Source organism: Phyllobates terribilis, unplaced genomic scaffold (assembly GCF_046119375.1).
Source record: "Phyllobates terribilis strain yellow unplaced genomic scaffold, ASM4611937v1 Scaffold_1__5_contigs__length_1240528914, whole genome shotgun sequence".
In the NCBI taxonomy this organism is placed as follows: Eukaryota; Metazoa; Chordata; class Amphibia; order Anura; family Dendrobatidae; genus Phyllobates; species Phyllobates terribilis.
Genome location: NW_027362761.1, coordinates 373,257,403 through 373,278,012, shown reverse-complemented (window position 1 = coordinate 373,278,012; position 20,610 = coordinate 373,257,403). Strand labels below are relative to the sequence as shown.

Below are 20,610 nucleotides of genomic sequence, written 5' to 3'. Positions count from 1 at the left end.
ACAAGTCACCAATTCTGCATTTATCACCCACTGACTGAATACTGTTAGTGGGGCCGTGGCCTAAGCCGGAGTCTGCCGGGAGGAATAAAGTTAATTTCCTCTTGGTAGCAGGGCTTTCAGTGCAGCGGCCAGGCAGCTTTGGGACGCTACTAACTGAAGATTAGGTTTCTTTTACAGATGCGCCAGATTTAAGTTTACATCACCTATTGATTGACTTACTTTGTACCAAAATTTTGGCATATTTTTTTTTTTTTTAGAACAGTGTTGCACATGACGCCATGCATTCTTTTCCATTAAATCCAAGTCGCTAAAAGTGTCTAAAACACATAAATGTGGTGCAAGTCATGAAAGACAGGTTTTTTTGGTGCTTTTAGCTTTTAGATATCTGTTCCCCATGGGGATTTATGCTGCACAATAACATGTTGAATTACACAATGTTTTAATCATAACTGATGAGGTCAGTGTGTTACAGACAAACGTCTGTATATACGCTTAATATCAAGTGACAATAATCGTATGAACCTGTCACAGTGGACGTGCTGTGTGATCTGTCAGCAGCATGTTATAGAGCAAGAAAGCTGAACAGATTCATATATACAGATTTGTGGGGAAAGAGTCAGGGTAACCTTTATTCTGCTGCTGAGCGTCACAGGATGGATATCAGCAGTCGTGGCATAATCAGGATTGAAGCCGACCTGCAGAGGACAACCAACAGTTTTTGCTGTCACTACTCACTGGTCATTATTAAACTTCAGTGAAGATTACAGATTCCAGTGACATAAAGGTAGCTGGCATATAATATTCTATTCTGTGTTTAATATTTGATGAAACATATTCAGCTTCAGATCAAAACACAAAACATAGACTAATCACATTACCCAAGTGATCTGGCGTGGAATAACTGGATAGCTTCCTAACCTTCTGCAGACAGTCTGAATGTCATCTGTCCCTACGTGCCATTGCTTTTACTTGTCAGCACTTGGCAACATTGTGGCATCTTATGTACTTATGGAAAGAACTTGGAAAGAGAAGAAACTAGAATAGGACATGGTAATTGTAAAATATTCCACACGTCACAATATGATTCCTGCGGCTCGTTGTTCTTTTGCTCGCAAATATTTCCATTATAATGTTAATCAGTAACAAGAAACTGTGAAGAAAAATGTGATCCAGATGTGACAATATTCAGACTTGTAGCCAAATACCATGAAATTAAGCAGAGGTACAGAGTCGGGTGCACACAGGGCATCTAAGTAGAACTTTTCTCATACATTATTGTTACAAGTAAAGGAGCGGCCAGTTATAAATTTGGAATTTGTCGCATTTTTTTATTGTCCTCAATGGGATATAGGATTACAACACACTTTTAACACTTTTTTAGCATGAGGGAATTTTTAACACCTTTATTGCTTTTTTTCACCAATTTTTACTCCTACCCATTAATGATGTGAAAATTGCAACTTTTTTTGTGACTCTTTGAAAAAGTTGCAATTCATGAATCTGGTATATTGCTTAGCTAATCGTGGCCTCTTTCCCAACCAGATTTGAAAATTGGTGAGGGTGACACTTTGTGCAATAAAAGCTTGCGACAAAATTTGCAATATTTTGATGACAAAACACTGCCTTAAAAATCTATAAATGTCCCCATTAAAGTTCTTGATCAATAACAAATACACAATGAGATATGAACAATTGAATGGAGACATGCTGGAGGAAAATTCTAAAATTGAAGGGAATTTGCAGCAGGTTTTTGCAACGCAATCTGAGATCAGCTGAATGTAAGGGCAGAGACTTAGATTCCAGTGATGTGTCACTTACTGGGCTTTGTGTTGCTGTTTCAATAAATTTAGTGATTTATCGGCAAGAGATTATCACTACAGGACTAGTTGTCTTGTGCCTGCTCTGTGTAAGCACCCGCCCCCCTCCACCACTGATTGGCAGGTTTCTGACAATACAGTGTGAACAGAGAGCTGTCAATCAGTGGTGTGGGCGGGGTTACACGGAGCTCAGCATTCGGAGAACTGCTAGATCTCCAGAAGAGAAAACTGTGATTGTATCAAAATGAAAGTAAGCAACCAGTGAGTAACACATCACTTGAATCAGGGTCTCTGCCCCTACATCGTGCTGCTCTCGGATTCCATAGCACAAATCTCGTGACAGATTCCTTTTAAGTGAAAACTATTTTTACATATCTAAGGTTTATGCTGAAATGTGATCGCTGGAATATTCTGACCCAAAGCCTAATACTCTCAGATATTCTGAGAGTATTTTCCTCTTCTGATTTCGGTCCGTGGCAATATTATCACGAAGACCATGAACCTTGTGTATAAAATCTGCAATAACAAGAAGTGATCATCGGTCTGATCTCGGATTTCTATGCACGGACTGGCCGCTCGTCACCTGACCCAAGCGTGACAGCTTCTTATATTTCTATGAGGCAGTCACGCTCGGGTAGCATGAAACGCAGCTAGTTTGCAGTGCATTGCGATCAGAGATCGGACTTATGATCATGGACGTCTGAAAGCGCTCTTACACATAACAATTAATCAGATAAAGGGCTCGTACAGACGACCGTATTTTTGGTCTTAGTGCGATCCGACAAAACATCAGATCGCATCCGGACCAATGTTAGTTTATGGGGCCGTGCACATGTCTTACTTTTTCCTCGGCCAAAATAGAAAATGGATCCAAAAGAATCGGATCACACTCTGATCAAACTCTAATCAGAGTGTGATTTGTATGGTGGACCCGATTCTCGGATGAGTGAATATTCTCTCGTCTGCTGCCCTAATTCTCTCATTTTCAAACCTGCTCTAAATAAACGATACCTGTATTCTAAGTGATGGCTATTGATTACATTACTATTCCATGTTAGAACTGTCTTTATGATGACACATCCTTCGTCTTCCACACAGTGTCCTCCATCGCGCTTCTGTGCAGGCACCCTTCTCTCAGTCCTTACGAGAGCAAAGCACTGTGAACGCATGTGCCGGCTTCACCCGTGGGTCATCGGTGCTCTTAGGGCGTTCCACGGTCATGTGCGTTACAGTACTTAGCTCTGCCCTCGGCATGTCAGAGTGAAGTACGCCGATGCAGGAGCACAATGGAGGACACTGTGTGGGTGACGTATGACGCGTCATCCACATGAATCAAGAAAGGAGGATGGCAATCGTAAGAAGAGAGGAGGCGTCGGATCAAGACCAAACTGCGCTGTCTGTAGGTATAATAAAAGCTATTTTTCTTCCTTGCATAGGGAATTGGGGACATATATACAGCATACTAGAATCCTGTAACAGAGGACTTAATGATGCTGGCAGTACTTTATATGGGTAAACCTGGTGACAGGTTCCCTTTAATTGTACAGCGGCTCTCATAGCCACATGAAAATAAATGGGAAACACAGCTGGTAGAGTCTCTGGCCCTGATCCATAAAAAATGCCATTTTGCACGCCAGTCTTGTTGAAGGTTCTGCTGGTGGAAGGTAGGTCTCTTAATGAATTTGGTGCAGCTTTCAGAGCCAGTAATGTGCTCCAGTCATGGATAGAAGTACATTTCCTTTGTAGCTTATGACATTTTTGTGGCGTAAATCATGAGGATTTTGTTGGGCATGCCCCCCTCTCTGTAAGCGTCGTCCACTTTTCAAAAAAGATGGCAAAACTAGCCAGGGTTAGCATAAAAAGGTCACAAAATGTTTGTACAATTAAGAGTTTCACAAACTTTTTGTTTTTATAAAACTTCAGTTTGAAATCAATCGGGACTTCTGTGTAGTGAAAAACGCCAAAGGAGCTTCAGCGTCCACCTAGCAGTCACACTGGCACCAAATCCTACCAATATGCATACTAGTGGGAATCCTCCTTAAACGTAGACTCAGCAATACAGACCATATATATATATGGCTATAATATAAATAACCATGCCTGTGTGAAAGAAGCCTTAAACCCATTGTGTGGATTAAAATCACCAACTTCATCAATAACTACATCTCAATTGCTATTAGGACAATGGCACCTGTCCAGGGGTGCGATAGATTAGGTAGCAAATGAACAGTCAGTTCTTGAAGTTAATGTGTTGGAAGGAGGAAAAGTGGACAAGTATAAGGTTCTTAGTGATTTTGACAAAGGCTAAATTGTGATGACATGACGACTGGATCAGAACATCTACAAACTGCAGGTTGTGAGGTGTTCCCAGTATATAGTGGTTAGTACCTACTAAAAGTTCTCCAAGAAAGGACAACTGGTGACAGGGTAATGGGTGCCACTGAAGCACTTGAGGAGCAAGAGCTAGCCCACCTGCTCCAATCCCACAGAAGAGCTACTATAGCACAAAGCACTGAAAAGTGCATGGCAGCTTACATAGTATGGAGCTGTGCAGCCGATGGCACCAGGGTACACTGTGAGAAGAGGGCGAGTGAGTGGAGGCAGTGTGATGCCCTGAGCCAAGTTCTACTGGCAGAGTCCCGGCATTCATGTGGATATTAAAATAAATCGTGGCCCCTTTCAGTGGGATAATCATTCAGGTCTGTTTTCAGAATTGTGACAGAGTTTGAGGTGTTAACTTCACCTCCAAGTTCTCCAGATCTCAATGATCTGAACATCTAACAATGCACCTGACAGGAATCAAATGAAGGAAAGCAGACTTAAGGATGGGCAGCCCGGTGACTCAGTGGTTAGCACTGCAGCCTTGTAGCGCTGGGGTCCAGGGCTCAAATCCCACCAAGGACAACATCTGCAAGGAGTTTGTATGTTCTCGCCATAGTTGTGTAGCTTTTCTATGGTTTCTTCCCACACTCCAAAGACATACAGACAGGGAATCTAGATTGTGAGCCCCAATGGGGACAAGTGATGATGGATGTAAAGTTCTGCGGAATTTGACGGTGCTATGTAACGGTGTACATAAGGCTGGCGTCACAGTACCGTATAACATGGCCGAGTGCTATGTGATAAAACATCGCATAGCACTCGGCCCAGTGTTATTATATATATATATAATATTGAATATATAGTGTTATAGTATAATATATATTATAACCAGTGTTATTCTATGGGCCAGCTCACATCTGCGATTATTTTCTCATGCAGATTCAGCATGAGAGAGCACTCGTAGCATGCTGTGATTTGCAGCGAGATTTGGTTCACTCGCACCCATACAAGTCTAAGGGTGCGCGTGAAACATCGCACTGCACTCGGATGTCATCCCAGTGCAGTCCAATATACGCCGACACAGGCAATGGAGGAGATGGAGAAATTACTTTCTCCATCTCCTCCGCATCTGTGCTGCAATTCTATCATGGGAGAAAATCGCAGCTGAGCAGCATGACACTCGGCTTACTCTCCCAGCAGAGCTGGAGCTGAGGGTGATTCGCATCTCACATCCGATGCCATACGCTAGTCAGTTTCCAGCCTAAAATTAAGGATTCTTCAGCATAAATGTAATATATTACAAAATTATTTTCATATTTCAAATGTTGACTTAAAGTGGTGGTGCACATTTTTTAAAGACTTTATTAATGGGTCCAGGGTGATGGAAAAAGTGTAAAAAAAAACCAACAACAACCTCTCTTCCAGCTTAGATGCAGGCAGTGGCCACCATGTTGGGCCCTTTAATAAAGTCTTTAAATGCAGTTGTCAACCTCTTTAATTGAGCCTTAGGAAAGATGTGGTATAAGAGCCAGTGCCAGGGACATCACACCATAATTAAAGGCACATAGGCCACATTCACACAGTATCTGTAAGTCAAAACAAGGAGTGGAACAGCCAGAGGAAAAGTATAATAGAAACACGTCACCACTTCTGTATTTATCACCCACTCCTGGTTTTGGCTTACAAATACTGATGTGAAATAGTAACCAAAATACTGCTGTGTGAACATGGCCATAGTGTGTCAGAAACGTGGGTGGATTGGTGAGTGATTGTTTCAACTGTATTCTGCTTTATTACTTGTTAAAGCACCACTCCAGTGTTTTTCTTATTGCAGTGCTGGGGTGGTGGTACTAATGTAAGGCCCCCGCCGCCGTCTTCATCGTTTATGAGCACTGCTATGGTCGGTCTTCAGCAGGTTGTGACCGGCTAAATCGCTCCTGTGTTGCTGGGTGAGCCAGAGGTCACTTTTCAATGTAAGTGTATGAGAGCCTTTTTCTGAGTCTCATAAAGTTACACTGAGAGCTTATGACCATTACTTCTGACTTCCAGTCAGTCCGAAGCTGTGGTCACAAGATGTCACCCCGGGACCAGAACGACGCCGATAAAAGGTGAATACAATGGAGGGTAAGCATAAGATGTAGGGGCAGAGACACTGATTCTAGCGATGTAAGCATTGCTTACTGGGCTGCTTAGTGTAGTTTTGATAAAATCGCTGTTTTATCAGCAGGAGATTATCTCTAGAGGACTAGTAGTCCTGCTGCCACGTTGTCCTCCATATTTATGATCTCTGTGTAACCCCATCCCACCACTGATTGGCAACTTTCTCCTAATGCGCAGAACTGCTAGATCTGCAGAAGATAAAACCCTGTAAGTGATTTATGGCTGGAATCAGGGTCTCTGCCCCATATTGTGCGGCTTTCAAATGGGATAGCAAAAATCTGATAACAAATTCCCTTTAACAGGACAGTTTTGCAAAGGTGCTCCATTTTTATTTTTATTTCAGGATTAGAAAAATTAGATTTTTTTCCTCCAGAAACAGCAGCACTTTTGTCAATAAGCTATGTCTGAAATTGCAGATCAGGGTCATTTAAAAAAAAAACAAAGCTTAAAAAACAGATCTAATCCATTATAATAATGGATTAGAAGTTTATCACAATGCTCCATCGCACATTAGTGCTGCAAATTATTATGAATGATACATAAAGAGATCTGCTTCATTATATTTGGGAGCAGAGAGTCTCCTACTGACTGCAAATTGTTTCCATTCACTGATATGTAAGATAAGTAACACTACAGTATACTTCTGATCTCCTGCTCGCTCTGGGGTTGCTATGGTATTAACGTATCATGTGCTCCTGTAAGTGGTGGTCACATGATGGAAGATCAATACAACAAAGATCCTGACATTACCATGGCAACCCCAGAGCAAGCGATAAGGTAAATCATAATCACATAATGGAGCCTAAATTGCTGTACAATGATTATGACATTTACACACAAGTCTTACAACTTTTTACAGATATAAAACCCGCTATCAAAATAATGAACGGTCAAGTAGCATTAGATAATGCAATGTTCTCCATAACCAAGAAACATCATATACAAAATGGACAGCAGAGGTAAAGATTAATGTACAATACTGAATTTTTTACAGCATAGAAATCTGGCAAATTTTCTCTTTTTTCACATTCAGACAATTCCCCTATTTTTCTTGGATGTTTTACTATAAAATTAATATATACAATAAAACGGGGCTAAATAAAAAGAATTACAGTGGCCAATACTGTACAATCAGTTACAAAACTGCCGTCCTGGGCATGTACTAGAGTCATCTGCAAAATCCTCCCTGAGATAAATCAGTAACAGTTCACACATATCAGCTGGAGAGACTGCTGGTGTCACACATTGTCATAGGGCACAGCCAGGCCGATGTTGTAATTGTATCCAGTCACTTCACTGTAGGAGGAACGACAAATCGGGAGAATGCTCTCTGCAGATGTCTGATCCACCGAGAATTCGTATAGACTGATGGTGCCTCGATGTCTGCAATGATAAGAAAAGCCTAGCATTCACAGTGGACAAAGCAGGACTGGCTCTTAATCTGTTTAGTCAGTATGATCGCCATCTAGTGGTACATTCTGTTCTTACACATGTACCGTATATTCCGGCGTATAAGACGACTTTTGAAGACTGAAAAATCTTCTGTCTAGTCTGGGGTCGTCTTATACGCCGGTAATGCTTTTGAACTTTCAGAAATTGACATGCGGGGATACTCTGGGGGTGTTAATAAGCTGCCGTGGCCGTATCCCTGCCATGTCGGAGTTAATATAAGGTGGAGGGAGTTAAAATACGGCGGCGGTAGGTCCAGACAGTCAGCGCTTCTGTGCTGAAACTGACACATCGCTGCGTATTCCCAGCTCCGGACACAGCGCAGGGCTTCTGTGCCGACAGCTTTCACTTGTCACAGAAGCGCTGCGCTGTGTCCAGAGCTGGGAAGTTCGCATCACTTCTGTGACAATATATGAAAAGCCGGCAATTCAGCAGCGGCATAAGCCGGCACCCGACAATTTAGAATAGAAAGAATAGAGCTTCACACATAGATTAGATAGATAGAAACATGTCAGTCACATATATATGAAGTACAGTGACAGTGTTGCTTACTGTACTTGTCATTTAGTGTAAAGGATTTATTAAAACAAATATTAGTGTTTCCATGCACCGTCTCTTTAAAAAAGCCGGCCGGCAATTCAGCATCTGTACCCGACAATTTATAACAGACAGAATAGAGCTTCACACATAGATTAGATAGATAGAAACATGTCAGTCACATATATATGAAGTACAGTGATAGTGCTGGTTACTGTACTTGTCATCTAGTGTTAAAATAACGGATTTATTTAAAAAAAAATTGGCATGGGGTTCCCCTTAATTTTAGTCTCTAGCGGAGGTTAAGCAGACAGCTGGGGCAGATGTTTGAAGCCTGGGAAGGGGGTAATACCCACGGAGCTTCCCAGGCTACTAATATCAGCCCCCCGCTGAATACCTATCCTTTACTAGCTATTAAAATGGGGGACCCCCCCAAAAAAATGACGTGGGGTCCCCCCTATTTTAATAGCTAGCAAAGGCTAGGCAGACAGCTGGAGGCTGATATTAGTAGCCCAGGAAGGGTGCCATGAATATTGGCCCCCTCCCAGGCTAGAAACACCAGCCGTCAGCCACCCCAGAAATGGCGCATCCATAGGATGCGCCAATTCTGGCACTTAGCCTCGCTCTTCCACACTGCCCTGGTGCGGTGGCAGTGGGGTAATAGGGCTGGGGTTGATGTCAGCTTATAATGCCAGCTGACATCAAGCCCAGGTTAGTAATGGAGAGGCGTCTATAAGACACCCCCATTACTAACCCCATAGTCAAAGTTAAAAGAAAACACAAACACCCAGAATAAAGTCCTTTAATTGAAATAAACACACAATTCTTTATTGTTCTAAATTAAACCATACTTACCATCACGCCCATTCCAGCTGAAGCCAACGATCTCCTGCAATAAAAATAAAATAATAAAGCAACCTCATCCTTACCTTTCCATGGTTCCCAGGACAGCTCCAGCTCTGCTACATCGAGATGACAGGCTGGACCGCAGCAGAACGCTGCCATCCAGCCTGTCATCCCGCAGACACTGAGAAGCGCAGGCATGCTTGCGCTCCTCAGTGTCTCGCTGTGACGGCATCCAGATGAGCCGACAATGAACTCAGCTCACCTCCTGGACGTCCGTCACTGACAGCGTGGGAAACTTCTACTGCGCATGCGGGGAGCAGGAGAATTTTCCCACGCTGTCAGTGACGTGCATGAGGTGAGCCGAGTTCATTGGACATGAACTCGGCTCATCTTTATGCCGTCACAGTCAGACACTGAGGAGCACAAGCATGCCTGCGCTTCTCAGTGTCTGCGGGATGACAGGCTGGATGGCAGCGTTCTGCTGCGGTCCAGCCTGTCATCTCGATGTAGCAGAGCTGGACCGGTCCTGGGAACCATGGGAAGGTAAGGATGAGGTTGCTTTATTATTTTACTTTTATTGCAGGAGATCGTTGGCTTCAGCTGGAATGGGCGTGATGGTAAGTATGGTTTAATTTAGAACATTAAAAAATTGTGTGTTTATTTCAATTAAAGGACTTTTTTCTGGGTGTTGTGTTTTTTTTAATTACTTTACTAGAAATTCATGGCGGTCATGTCTAATATTGGCGTGACCCCATGAATTTCAGGCTTAGGGCCAGCTGATAATGCCAAGCTGGCCCTAACCCCTTTATTACCCAGTGAGCCACCGCACCAGGGCCCTGGATGAGTTGGGTACAGCGCCAGAAGATGGCGCTTCTATGAACGCGCCATTTTCCGGGGTGGCTGCGGACTGCAATTTGCAGCGGGGGTGGCCCAGAAAGCTTGGGGCCTCCCTGCGCTGCAGATTCCAGCCCCCAGCTGCCTAGTTGTACCTGGCTGGACACAAAAACAGGGCGAAGCCCCACGTCAATTTTCTTTAAATTATTTCATGAAATAATTAAGAAAAAAAGGGCTTCCCTATATTGTTGTGTCTGGCCAGGTACAAATAGGCAGCTGGTGGTTGGGGGCAGCCCGTTCCTGCCTGCTGTACCTGGCTGGACACAAAAATATGGCGAAGCCCACGTCAACATTTTTGGGAAAAATTAATTACAAAATTAATAATAATTTAGGGACTGCATCTTTATTAACCCCTCAATTGTCATTTAGTGTTAAAATAAAGAATTTTTTAAAAAGAAAATTGGCGTGGGATCCCCCATCATTATAGTCTCTAGCGGAGGTTAAACAGACGGCTGGGGCAGATGTTTGAAGTCTGGGAAGGGGGTAATACCCACGGAGCTTCCCAGGCTACTAATATCAGCCCCCAGCTGAATACCTAGCCTTTACTAGCTATTAGAATGGGGGACCCCCCCCAAAAAATGACGTGGGGTCCCCCCTATTTTAATATGTTTATGAGTGACAGTTTTCCTGCTATATACCTGCATGTCATAAGAATTTAAATTAAAAAAGGACCATGTTAAATTCAAATCTGTTTTTTTTTAATTTTTACCGGTGTTTGGTATGCGTTGGAAAAGGGGTAGTCTTATACGGTGAATATATCCTAAACTCTATATTTTAACAGGAAAGTAGGGGGGTCGTCTTGTACACCAGGTCGTCTTATACGCCGGAATATACGGTACCTAAAAATCTAACTGTGTTTTGGGCTTAGCTTTTATGCAAAAATACTGTACATTTCCATAGGAAACATTGTCACAGGTGTCAGCCCAGAGATATTTACATCTAAAAAGGCAATTATATGGAAATAATGATTTAAAAAAAATATTTTATACAAGTTTGTTGTAAGAATTGGGTAGTTAAATGAAATCTGTCACCAGGTTTTTGCCACCTAATCTGAGAGCAGCATAATATAGAGACAGGAACCTTGATTCCAGTGATGTGTCACCTACTGGGCTGCTTGCTGTAGTTTAAATAAAATCACTGTTTTATCAAAAGGAGATTATCACTAGAGGACTAGTAAACCTGCTGTCATATTGGCCTACATACAGTTATATGAAAAAGTTTGGGCACCCCTATTAATCTTAAGATTAATGTTTTATAAAAATTGGTGTTTTTGCAACAGCTATTTCAGTTTGATATATGTAATAACTGTTGGACACAGTAATGTTTCTGCCTTGAAATGAGGTTTATTGTACTAACAGAAAATGTGCAATCTGCATTCAAACAAAATTTGACAGGTGCATAAGTATGGGCACCTCACCAGAAAAGTGACATTAATATTTAGTAGATCCTCCTTTTGCAAAAATAACAGCCTCTAGTCGCTTCCTGTAGCTTTTAATGATTTCCTGGATCCTGGATGAAGGTATTTTTGACCATTCCTCTTTACAAAACAATTCCAGTTCGGTTAAGTTAGATGGTCGCCGAGCATGGACAGCCCTCTTCAAATGATCCCACAGATGTTCAATGATATTCAGGTCTGGGGACTGGGATGGCCATTCCAGAACATTGTAATTGTTCCTCTGCATGAATGCCTGAGTAGATTTGGAGCGGTGTTTTGGATCATTGTCTTGCTGAAAGATCCATCCCCTGCGTAACTTCAACTTTGTCACTGATTCTTGAACATTATTGTCAAGAATCTGCTGATACTGAGTGGAATCCATGCGTCCCTCAACTTTAACAAGATTCCCGGTGCTGGCATTGGCCACACAGCCCCAAAGCATGATGGAACCTCCACCAAATTTTACTGTGGGTAGGAAGTGTTTTTCTTGGAATGCTGTGTTTTTTTGCCGCCATGCATAACGCCTTTTTGTATGACCAAACAACTCAATCTTGGTTTCATTAGTCCACAGGACCTTCTTCCAAAAAGAAATTGGCTTCTCCAAATGTGCTTTTGCATACCTCAGCCGACTCTGTTTGTGGCGTGCTTGCAGAAACGGCTTCTTTCGCATCACTCTGCCATACAGCTTCTCCTTGTGCAAAGTGCGTTGTATAGTTGACCGATGCACAGTGACACCATCTGCAGCAAGTTGATGCTGCAGCTCTCTGGAGGTGGTCTGAGGATTGTCCTTGACTGATCTCACCATTCTTCTTCTCTGCCTTTCTGATGTTTTTCTTGGCCTGCCACTTCTGGCCTTAACAAGAACTGTCCCTGTGTTCTTACATTTCCTTACTATGTTCCTCACAGTGGAAACTGACAGGTTAAATCTCTGAGACAGCTTTTTGTATCCTTCCCCTGAACAACTATGTTGAATAATTGTAACGGGTCCGGGAGGCGGAACCTCTGAGCTACTATACAAGGGGGCGGCCCTTGTAAGGGAGCGGGTGGCAGTCTCTGGGTGAACGGACAGGGAGTTACGGCACGTGAACAGGGCAGTCTCTGGGTAAGGGGTAGGTACGACCTGTGATGGCAGAGCCTCCGGGTAGGCTAGCAGGCAGATGGTAGATGTGTGCTCCCAGGTGAGCAAGCGAGAGTCTCTGGAATAGCAGGTGATCACGGCACGTGACGGCGGAACCTCCGGGCTGGCAGGCAGGTAGGTAACGGAGAAGCGCTCCCAGGTGAGCGGGCAAGAGTCTCTGGAATAGCTGGTGGTCACCGCACGTGACAACGGGACCTCCGGGCTGGCAAGCAGGCAGGTAACGGAGATGCGCTCCCAGGTGAGCGGGCAAGAGTCTCTGAGATAGCTGGTGGTCACAGCACGTGACAACGGAGCCTCCGGGCTGGCAAGCAGGCAGATAACGGAGAAGCGCTCCCAGGTGAGCGGACAAGCTGGTCCATAGACAGACTGACCGGAGTAGTAAGGCAGACCGTCGGACCTCAGGCAAGCAGGCAGGTAGCTGATATGCGCTCCCAGGTGAGCAGGCAGGCTGGTCCTTTAGACAGACTGACAGGAGTAGTAAGGCAGACCGTCGGACCTCAGACTGGCAGACAGGTAACAAGTATTCAGGCAGGAATCAGGCAGGTAACTGGCAGGTAACTGGCAGGAAACTGGCAGGAAACTGGCAACGGGACCTGAGGGCTGAAGCACAGGTGAGACACAGGTGCAAACAACATTGCTCGGGCACCTCCATTTTGGAGGAGGTGCCTTATATATGATGAAGTCCTCCGGCCATTGGCCGGGGACTCTTTAGGGCGGCGCGCGCGGCCCCTTTAAGAGGAGGGGAGCGCGCGCGCCCTAAGCACAGGGGCCGGGAAGGAGCGCGCGCTGAGAGCAGAGCAGGAGGAGGACGCCGGGACGGAGCGCGCGCAGACAGCAGAGCAGGAGGAGGACGCCGGGACGGAGCGCGCGCTGACAGCAGAGCGGGGAGAGGACGCCGGGACGGAGCGCGCGCTGACAGCGGAGCGGTGAGGGGAGCAGCGTCCCTGCCTAGCAGAGGGCAGGGACGCCAGCGCTACAGTACCCCCCCCTTTAGGCCCCCCCTTTTTTAGGCCAGACAGAAATTTAGCTAGGATGAGAGGGGCATGGATATTCTCCCGGGGCTCCCACGTTCTCTCCTCAGGACCAAACCCCCTCCAATCTACCAAGAAAAAGGTCTTTCCTCTTAGGCTGTGTTCACACGATGCGTATTTCATGCGTTTCCGCGGCGTTTTTGCAGTTGCGTAAACGCCGCGGAAACGCATGAAAAACGCATGGTAGAAGGGCAGCAATGTTCCCCAATGGAAATCCGCATGTGCTGTGCCCATGATGCGGATTTTTCCGCAGCGTTAACGCTGCGGTCAAAAATCCGCAGCATGTCAATTAATTTTGCGGAAACGCGGCGATTTCGCCGCCATTGACTTGCATTAGAACGCGCCAATTCCGCAAGACAGCATTTGTACTTGCGTAATTGGTGCGTTCTAATGTGCGGATGGTACCCGGGTGTGGAGGAGAGGAGAGTCTCATCCACACCCAGGTACCATTAAAAAAGCTGTAAAAAGAAGAATAAAATAAAAAATAAATGTATTCTTACCATCTGTCGGCCCGCGCAGCGCTCCCGCTTGGTTTCCGGCACTTGCAGTGAGTTGTAGGACCTGCGGTGACGTCAGAGTCATGTGACGGGTCACGTGACGCTGACGTCGGCAGGTCTTTCAATTCAAAGTTGCCGGCAGCCGGGAGAACGGAGTGAGCAGGACAGCGCGGGCCATCGGAGGTAAGTATATACACTCTCTCGGTTCACACTGTATAAATCCATGCTGTTTGCATGGATTTATATAGTGTGACCTAGTTGTCAAGCACTTTCCAGGTGATGCTAACATCGCCTGGAAAGCGCTTGTCAATCTGCATGCGGAAACGCATGTGAATCTGCATGTGGATCCGCATGTATTCTGCAGGAAAAACGCATGCACAATCTGCATGCGTTTTTTCTGCCAGGGAGATGCAGAAATGATGCAGAAATTTTCTGCTTCATTTCTGCATCGTGTGCACATACCCTTACCCTTTTGGTGGCAAGAATGTTCTCTACCTCAAACTCGTCCTCAGCAGAAACCGGAGCAAGAGGCGTACCTGTAGACTTAGAAAAAGAGTTAAGTACCACAGGTTTGAGGAGAGATACATGGAAGGAGTTAGGGATCCGTAAGTTGGCCGGGAGTTTCAATTTATAGGCCACCGGGTTGATCTGACTGATAACCTCCAGTGGGCCGATGAACCGAGGCCCCAACTTATAGGAAGGGATCTTGAGCCGGACATATTTGGACGAGAGCCAGACTTTATCCCCAGGACGGAATTGAGGAGGATCCAGACGTCCTTTGTCAGCGTGCCTTTTCATACGCTCGGATGACAGAAGGAGTGCGGACCGGGTACTCTCCCATATGGAGGAAGACTCGCTCTCGTGATTGTTGTACGAGAATTCGGCCCATGGCAGGAGATCCACCCAGTCAGAATGGTGAGCATTAACGAAGTGCCGGAGGTAACTGGTCAGGTTCTGATTGATCCGCTCCACTTGACCATTAGACTGTGGGTGGTAAGCGGAGGAGAAGTCCAGAGTGACGTCTAGCAATTTACAAGTGGCTCTCCAGAAACGAGAAGTGAACTGTACTCCTCGATCCGACACGATGTGACGGGGCAGGCCATGAAGACGGAAGATGTGGCGGATAAAGACTCTAGCCAGCTCGGGTGCAGACGGAAGACCTGGCAGGGGAATGAAGTGAGCCATCTTGGAAAAGCGGTCAGCGACCACCCAAATGACCGTACAACCGGCAGAGACGGGCAGATCAGTTACGAAGTCCATCGCTATATGCTGCCAGGGGGCAGCAGGTGCTGGCAGAGGAAGAAGGCGGCCGGCCGACAGGTGTCTCGGAACCTTGTTGCGGGCGCAGGACACACAGGCAGAAACAAAGTCCATAACATCCTTGTGCAGGTTAGGCCACCAGTAGTGCCGGGTAATAACCTGGAGGGTCTTTTTCTGACCGGCGTTGCCAGCTAGTTTAGACGAATGACCCCAGTGTAGGATCCTCTCCCGATCAGGTACCGATACGAACGTCTTACCAGGAGGGAGACAATTTAGACTCACGGGAGCCACCTGCATTACTCTGGCGGGATCGATGGGGCAGTCACATGGTCTATGAGGTGGTAATGTCTCTGCCTCCTCCATATCAAAGACATCAGCACAAGACCCATAAGGAATCGGAAGTCCAGGTAGATTAGCTGGGATAGGAGAGGGACGGACGGAATGGACGGGAACCAGACAGGTTTTATGACAGTCTTGTCCCCAGCGAAGGACTTCTCCGGTTTGCCAGTCAAGCACGGGTGCATGTCTCTGGAGCCAAGGCAGACCTAGCAAGAGGGCGTGAGAGAGTCCAGGCAGAACGTGAAGGGAGATACTCTCTGAATGCAGCATACCCACTTGCAGAGTAATGGATTCGGTGATGAATTGGATGGGGCGAGATAAGAGGCCCCCATCCACGGCAACAACAGACAAGGGTACAGCCAGAGGTTTGGTGGGGATGCGGTATTTCTCCACCAGGGACAGTGAAATAAGATTTCCGGCTGCTCCAGAGTCAAGTTGGGCTAGTTCGGAATAACGATTCTCCCCGCAGATGATTGAGACAGACAGCAGCAGGGATGGAGAGGATTTATTTTTGTCTAGATCAAGTCCTCTGAGCGAACCTAGACACAGGCGTTCTCCCGACCTCTCCGGGCAGGCACGGATCCGATGCTCCTTACTGCCACAGTAGAAGCAGCTCCCCTCGGCACGGCGAAAGTCCTGACGGGATTTGACCATCTTGGTCTGGTCGACCTGCATAGGCTCAGGAGAGTGTACCAGGGGAGAAACGGAAGGAGTGACGGGTTTCAGAAAAGTAGGAACCAGACGTGGAAGCCCCTTTTCACGGGTGACCTCTTTGGCACGTTCCTGGAACCGTAGGTCAATCCGGGTGGCAAGAGTTATTAGGTCATCGAGAGTGGTAGGAATGTCCCGACCAGCAAGTTCATCTTTAATACGGCCGGACAGACCCTCCCAGAAGACGGATACCAGAGCTTCGTTATCCCAGGCCAGCTCCGAGGCAAGGGTACGGAACCGTATGGCATATTGACCCACGGTGAGGCTTCCCTGACGGAGGCGTAGCAGAGATGATGCGGATGAGGTCCTCCGTCCGGGTTCATCGAAGGCTTTCCGGAAAGCCGTGAGAAAGGCAGGCAAGTCGGACACCAGGGGGTCTCCTCTCTCCCATAGAGGATTTAGCCAGGCCAGAGCCTCCCCGGTGAGATGGGACATGATGAATGCAATTTTGGCTCGGTCGGAATTAAACTGGTGGGACAATAGTTCAAAATGCAGGGTGCACTGATTTATGAAGCCCCGAGCCAGGACGGAGTCGCCTCCGAAGCGAGGAGGTGCAGAGAGCCGGGGTCCGGAAAAGGATACCATGGTACTGGCCGTAGTTGTTGGTGGATCAGACAGAGTGTTCAGGCGAGTATTAACATTCCGCAGGTGACCCAGGATGGCCTCCTGTTGGGACCTCTGACGGGACAGTTCAAGACAGAGGTCCGAGAGCGAGGGAGCTTGGGTGCCACCGGGTTCCATGGCCCGAGCAAACTGTAACGGGTCCGGGAGGCGGAACCTCTGAGCTACTATACAAGGGGGCGGCCCTTGTAAAGGAGCGGGTGGCAGTCTCTGGGTGAACGGACAGGGAGTTACGGCACGTGAACAGGGCAGTCTCTGGGTAAGGGGTAGGTACGACCTGTGATGGCAGAGCCTCCGGGTAGGCTAGCAGGCAGATGGTAGATGTGTGCTCCCAGGTGAGCAAGCGAGAGTCTCTGGAATAGCAGGTGATCACGGCACGTGACGGCGGAACCTCCGGGCTGGCAGGCAGGTAGGTAACGGAGAAGCGCTCCCAGGTGAGCGGGCAAGAGTCTCTGGAATAGCTGGTGGTCACCGCACGTGACAACGGGACCTCCGGGCTGGCAAGCAGGCAGGTAACGGAGATGCGCTCCCAGGTGAGCGGGCAAGAGTCTCTGAGATAGCTGGTGGTCACAGCACGTGACAACGGAGCCTCCGGGCTGGCAAGCAGGCAGATAACGGAGAAGCGCTCCCAGGTGAGCGGACAAGCTGGTCCATAGACAGACTGACCGGAGTAGTAAGGCAGACCGTCGGACCTCAGGCAAGCAGGCAGGTAGCTGATATGCGCTCCCAGGTGAGCAGGCAGGCTGGTCCTTTAGACAGACTGACAGGAGTAGTAAGGCAGACCGTCGGACCTCAGACTGGCAGACAGGTAACAAGTATTCAGGCAGGAATCAGGCAGGTAACTGGCAGGAAACTGGCAGGAAACTGGCAGGAAACTGGCAGGAAACTGGCAGGAAACTGGCAGGAAACTGGCAGGAAACTGGCAGGAAACTGGCAACGGGACCTGAGGGCTGAAGCACAGGTGAGACACAGGTGCAAACAACATTGCTCGGGCACCTCCATTTTGGAGGAGGTGCCTTATATATGATGAAGTCCTCCGGCCATTGGCCGGGGACTCTTTAGGGCGGCGCGCGCGGCCCCTTTAAGAGGAGGGGAGCGCGCGCGCGCGCGCGCCCTAAGCACAGGGGCCGGGAAGGAGCGCGCGCTGAGAGCAGAGCAGGAGGAGGACGCCGGGACGGAGCGCGCGCAGACAGCAGAGCAGGAGGAGGACGCCGGGACGGAGCGCGCGCTGACAGCAGAGCGGGGAGAGGACGCCGGGACGGAGCGCGCGCTGACAGCGGAGCGGTGAGGGGAGCAGCGTCCCTGCCTAGCAGAGGGCAGGGACGCCAGCGCTACAATAATCTTTGTTTTCAGATCATTTGACAGTTGTTTTGAGGAGCCCATGATGCCACTCTTCAGAGGAGATTCAAACAGGAGAACAACTTGCAAGTGGCCACTTTAAGTAGCTTTTCTCATGATTGCATACACCTGGTTATGAAGTTCAAAGCTCAATGAGGTTACAAAACCAAAAAAAGTGCTTTAGTAAGTAGTAAAAAGTAGGTAGGAGTATTTAAAACAAGAAAATGATAAGGGTGCCCATACTTATGCACCTGTCAAATTTTGTTTGAATGCAGATTGCACATTTTCTGTTAGTACAATAAACCTCATTTCAAGGCAGAAACATTACTGTGTCCAACAGTTATTACATATATCAAACTGAAATAGCTGTTGCAAAAACACCAATTTTTATAAAACATTAAGCTTAAGATTAATAGGGGTGCCCAAACTTTTTCATATAACTGTATTCATGGGCTCTGTATAACTTCATCCCCACCACTGATTGGCAGTTTTTTAGTGTGCACTATGTATAAGCAGAAAGCTGCCAATCAGTGATGTGGTCAGGGTTATACAGAGCTCAGCATTCAGAGAACTGCTAGATCAGCAGCAGCAGAAAAACAGGCATTTTATCAAACCTGCACCAAGCAGCCCAGTAAGTGACATCACTGGAATCAGACTTTCTGCCCCTACCGTACGCTGCTCTCAAATTGCATAGCAAAAACCTGATGACAGATTTGCTTTAAATCCAAATAACAGAAATTTAAAGGGCCAATAGTATTACTAGCTGCATTCTACAATCTGTCATTAGAACAATGGCATTTTACGCTATAGGCATCGTACGGTGTTCCTACAGGACTACTCACAAATGATGCAATGGTAAGAGATTAGACTGGCTACCTTCTGTGAGCAGTAAGGTCATCATCCATGATGCTTGCACCACGCGGATGCTTCTCGTCAGGGATGTTTGCGGTGATCAGACTTTGGGAGTTAAACCAGATGTAGCGGACTGGGTGTCTAGAAGAGGAAAAATGATTACACCACAGGTATAATAACTGCCCCAACCCAATACTAACCCATAGAAGAAAAAGCGTTACAGTTACATAGCCTGAAATACAGAGATCTGCTGTGAAATGTAATTGTATTAAGAAGTTTTACCAGATTCTCCTGCGGGTTATGTGACATCCACAAACCACAGTCACCTGGCACCATCTAGTGTCACAAAAGTAGAATGCAGCAGACGCACACATGAATGGCAGTCCGGGACTATTGTCTGCTATATAAGCACTGACGTTATATATGATTATTCCAGATTCCCACCTATTTTTTCTAGAAACATGGTTATTATACCAGTGAGCCTTCTTGTCCATTCTATGTTCTCGTTTATATGACTTTTCTTAGCTTTTTAACAAGTCTGTCTTTAGCTGATAGCACAACGGCAGTGAAAAGACTATGTGCGAATACGAGAAAAGGGGAACAAGTACTTAATGGAATCTCTAATTATTGCCTAATATATCAGGACCCTGAAGGTCCAACCGAAAAATGTATTTGTCTCCGGGGCTTCTTATGGCTGTATTCACAAATAACCTTTCAGATCTTGAATCTTATTCAGCTGGCTGTAATGTGGGGGCCGTTTAGCTTGTATCATAAAACCCGCAGATGTGAGGGGCTATAACACAGATGCCAACAGTATCTGAGGTGTTAATAATGCCTTTAGCTGGTATACAAGCAATGAGGCCTGGAATTGTGGGAGTGAGGCCTGGAATTGTGGGAGTAAGGCCACGGCCCCACTATCAGTATTTGGTCAGTATTTTTTCTCAGGAGTGGGAGCCAAAACCCGGAGTGGGTGATAAAAGCAGAATTGGTGACTTGTTTCTATTATACCTTTTCTCTGATTGTTCCTCACCTGGTTTTCGCTCCCACTCCTAAGAAAAAATACTGACTGAATACTGATAGTGGAGCCGTGGCCAAATACTGATAGTGGGGCTGTGGCCAAATACTGATAGTGGGGCTGTGGCCAAATACTGATAGTGGGGCTGTGGCCAAATACTGATAGTGGGGCTGTGGCCTTATACGGATGCTAAGATGAGCCTGCACTATGGCCGCCTGACTGAGGCCTTACTGTGTGTGCAATGCTAACAACTAAGCCAGCGCTGTATGGTGATAATTAGATGTATCAAAAGGATCAAAGTCACCAGATTTCACAATATAAATGACAAATTATTATCTAGATCTCTTA

At 46.5% G+C, this 20,610-nt stretch overlaps 1 protein-coding gene across 1 annotated transcript in view; it reads right to left on the bottom strand.

Annotated features, from left to right (window-relative positions):
- Positions 1-1,075: 1,075 nt before the first annotated feature.
- FBXW8 (F-box and WD repeat domain containing 8) overlaps positions 1,076-20,610 on the bottom strand; it is a 182,165-nt gene continuing 162,630 nt past the window's right edge. The window contains exons 10-11 of the mRNA XM_073676367.1: positions 19,272-19,388; positions 1,076-7,682 (exon numbers count right to left, since the gene is read on the bottom strand). Coding sequence (XP_073532468.1) covers positions 7,538-7,682; positions 19,272-19,388 — 262 coding nt within the window. The 3' untranslated portion in view covers positions 1,076-7,537. The remainder of the gene's footprint in view (positions 7,683-19,271; positions 19,389-20,610) is intronic.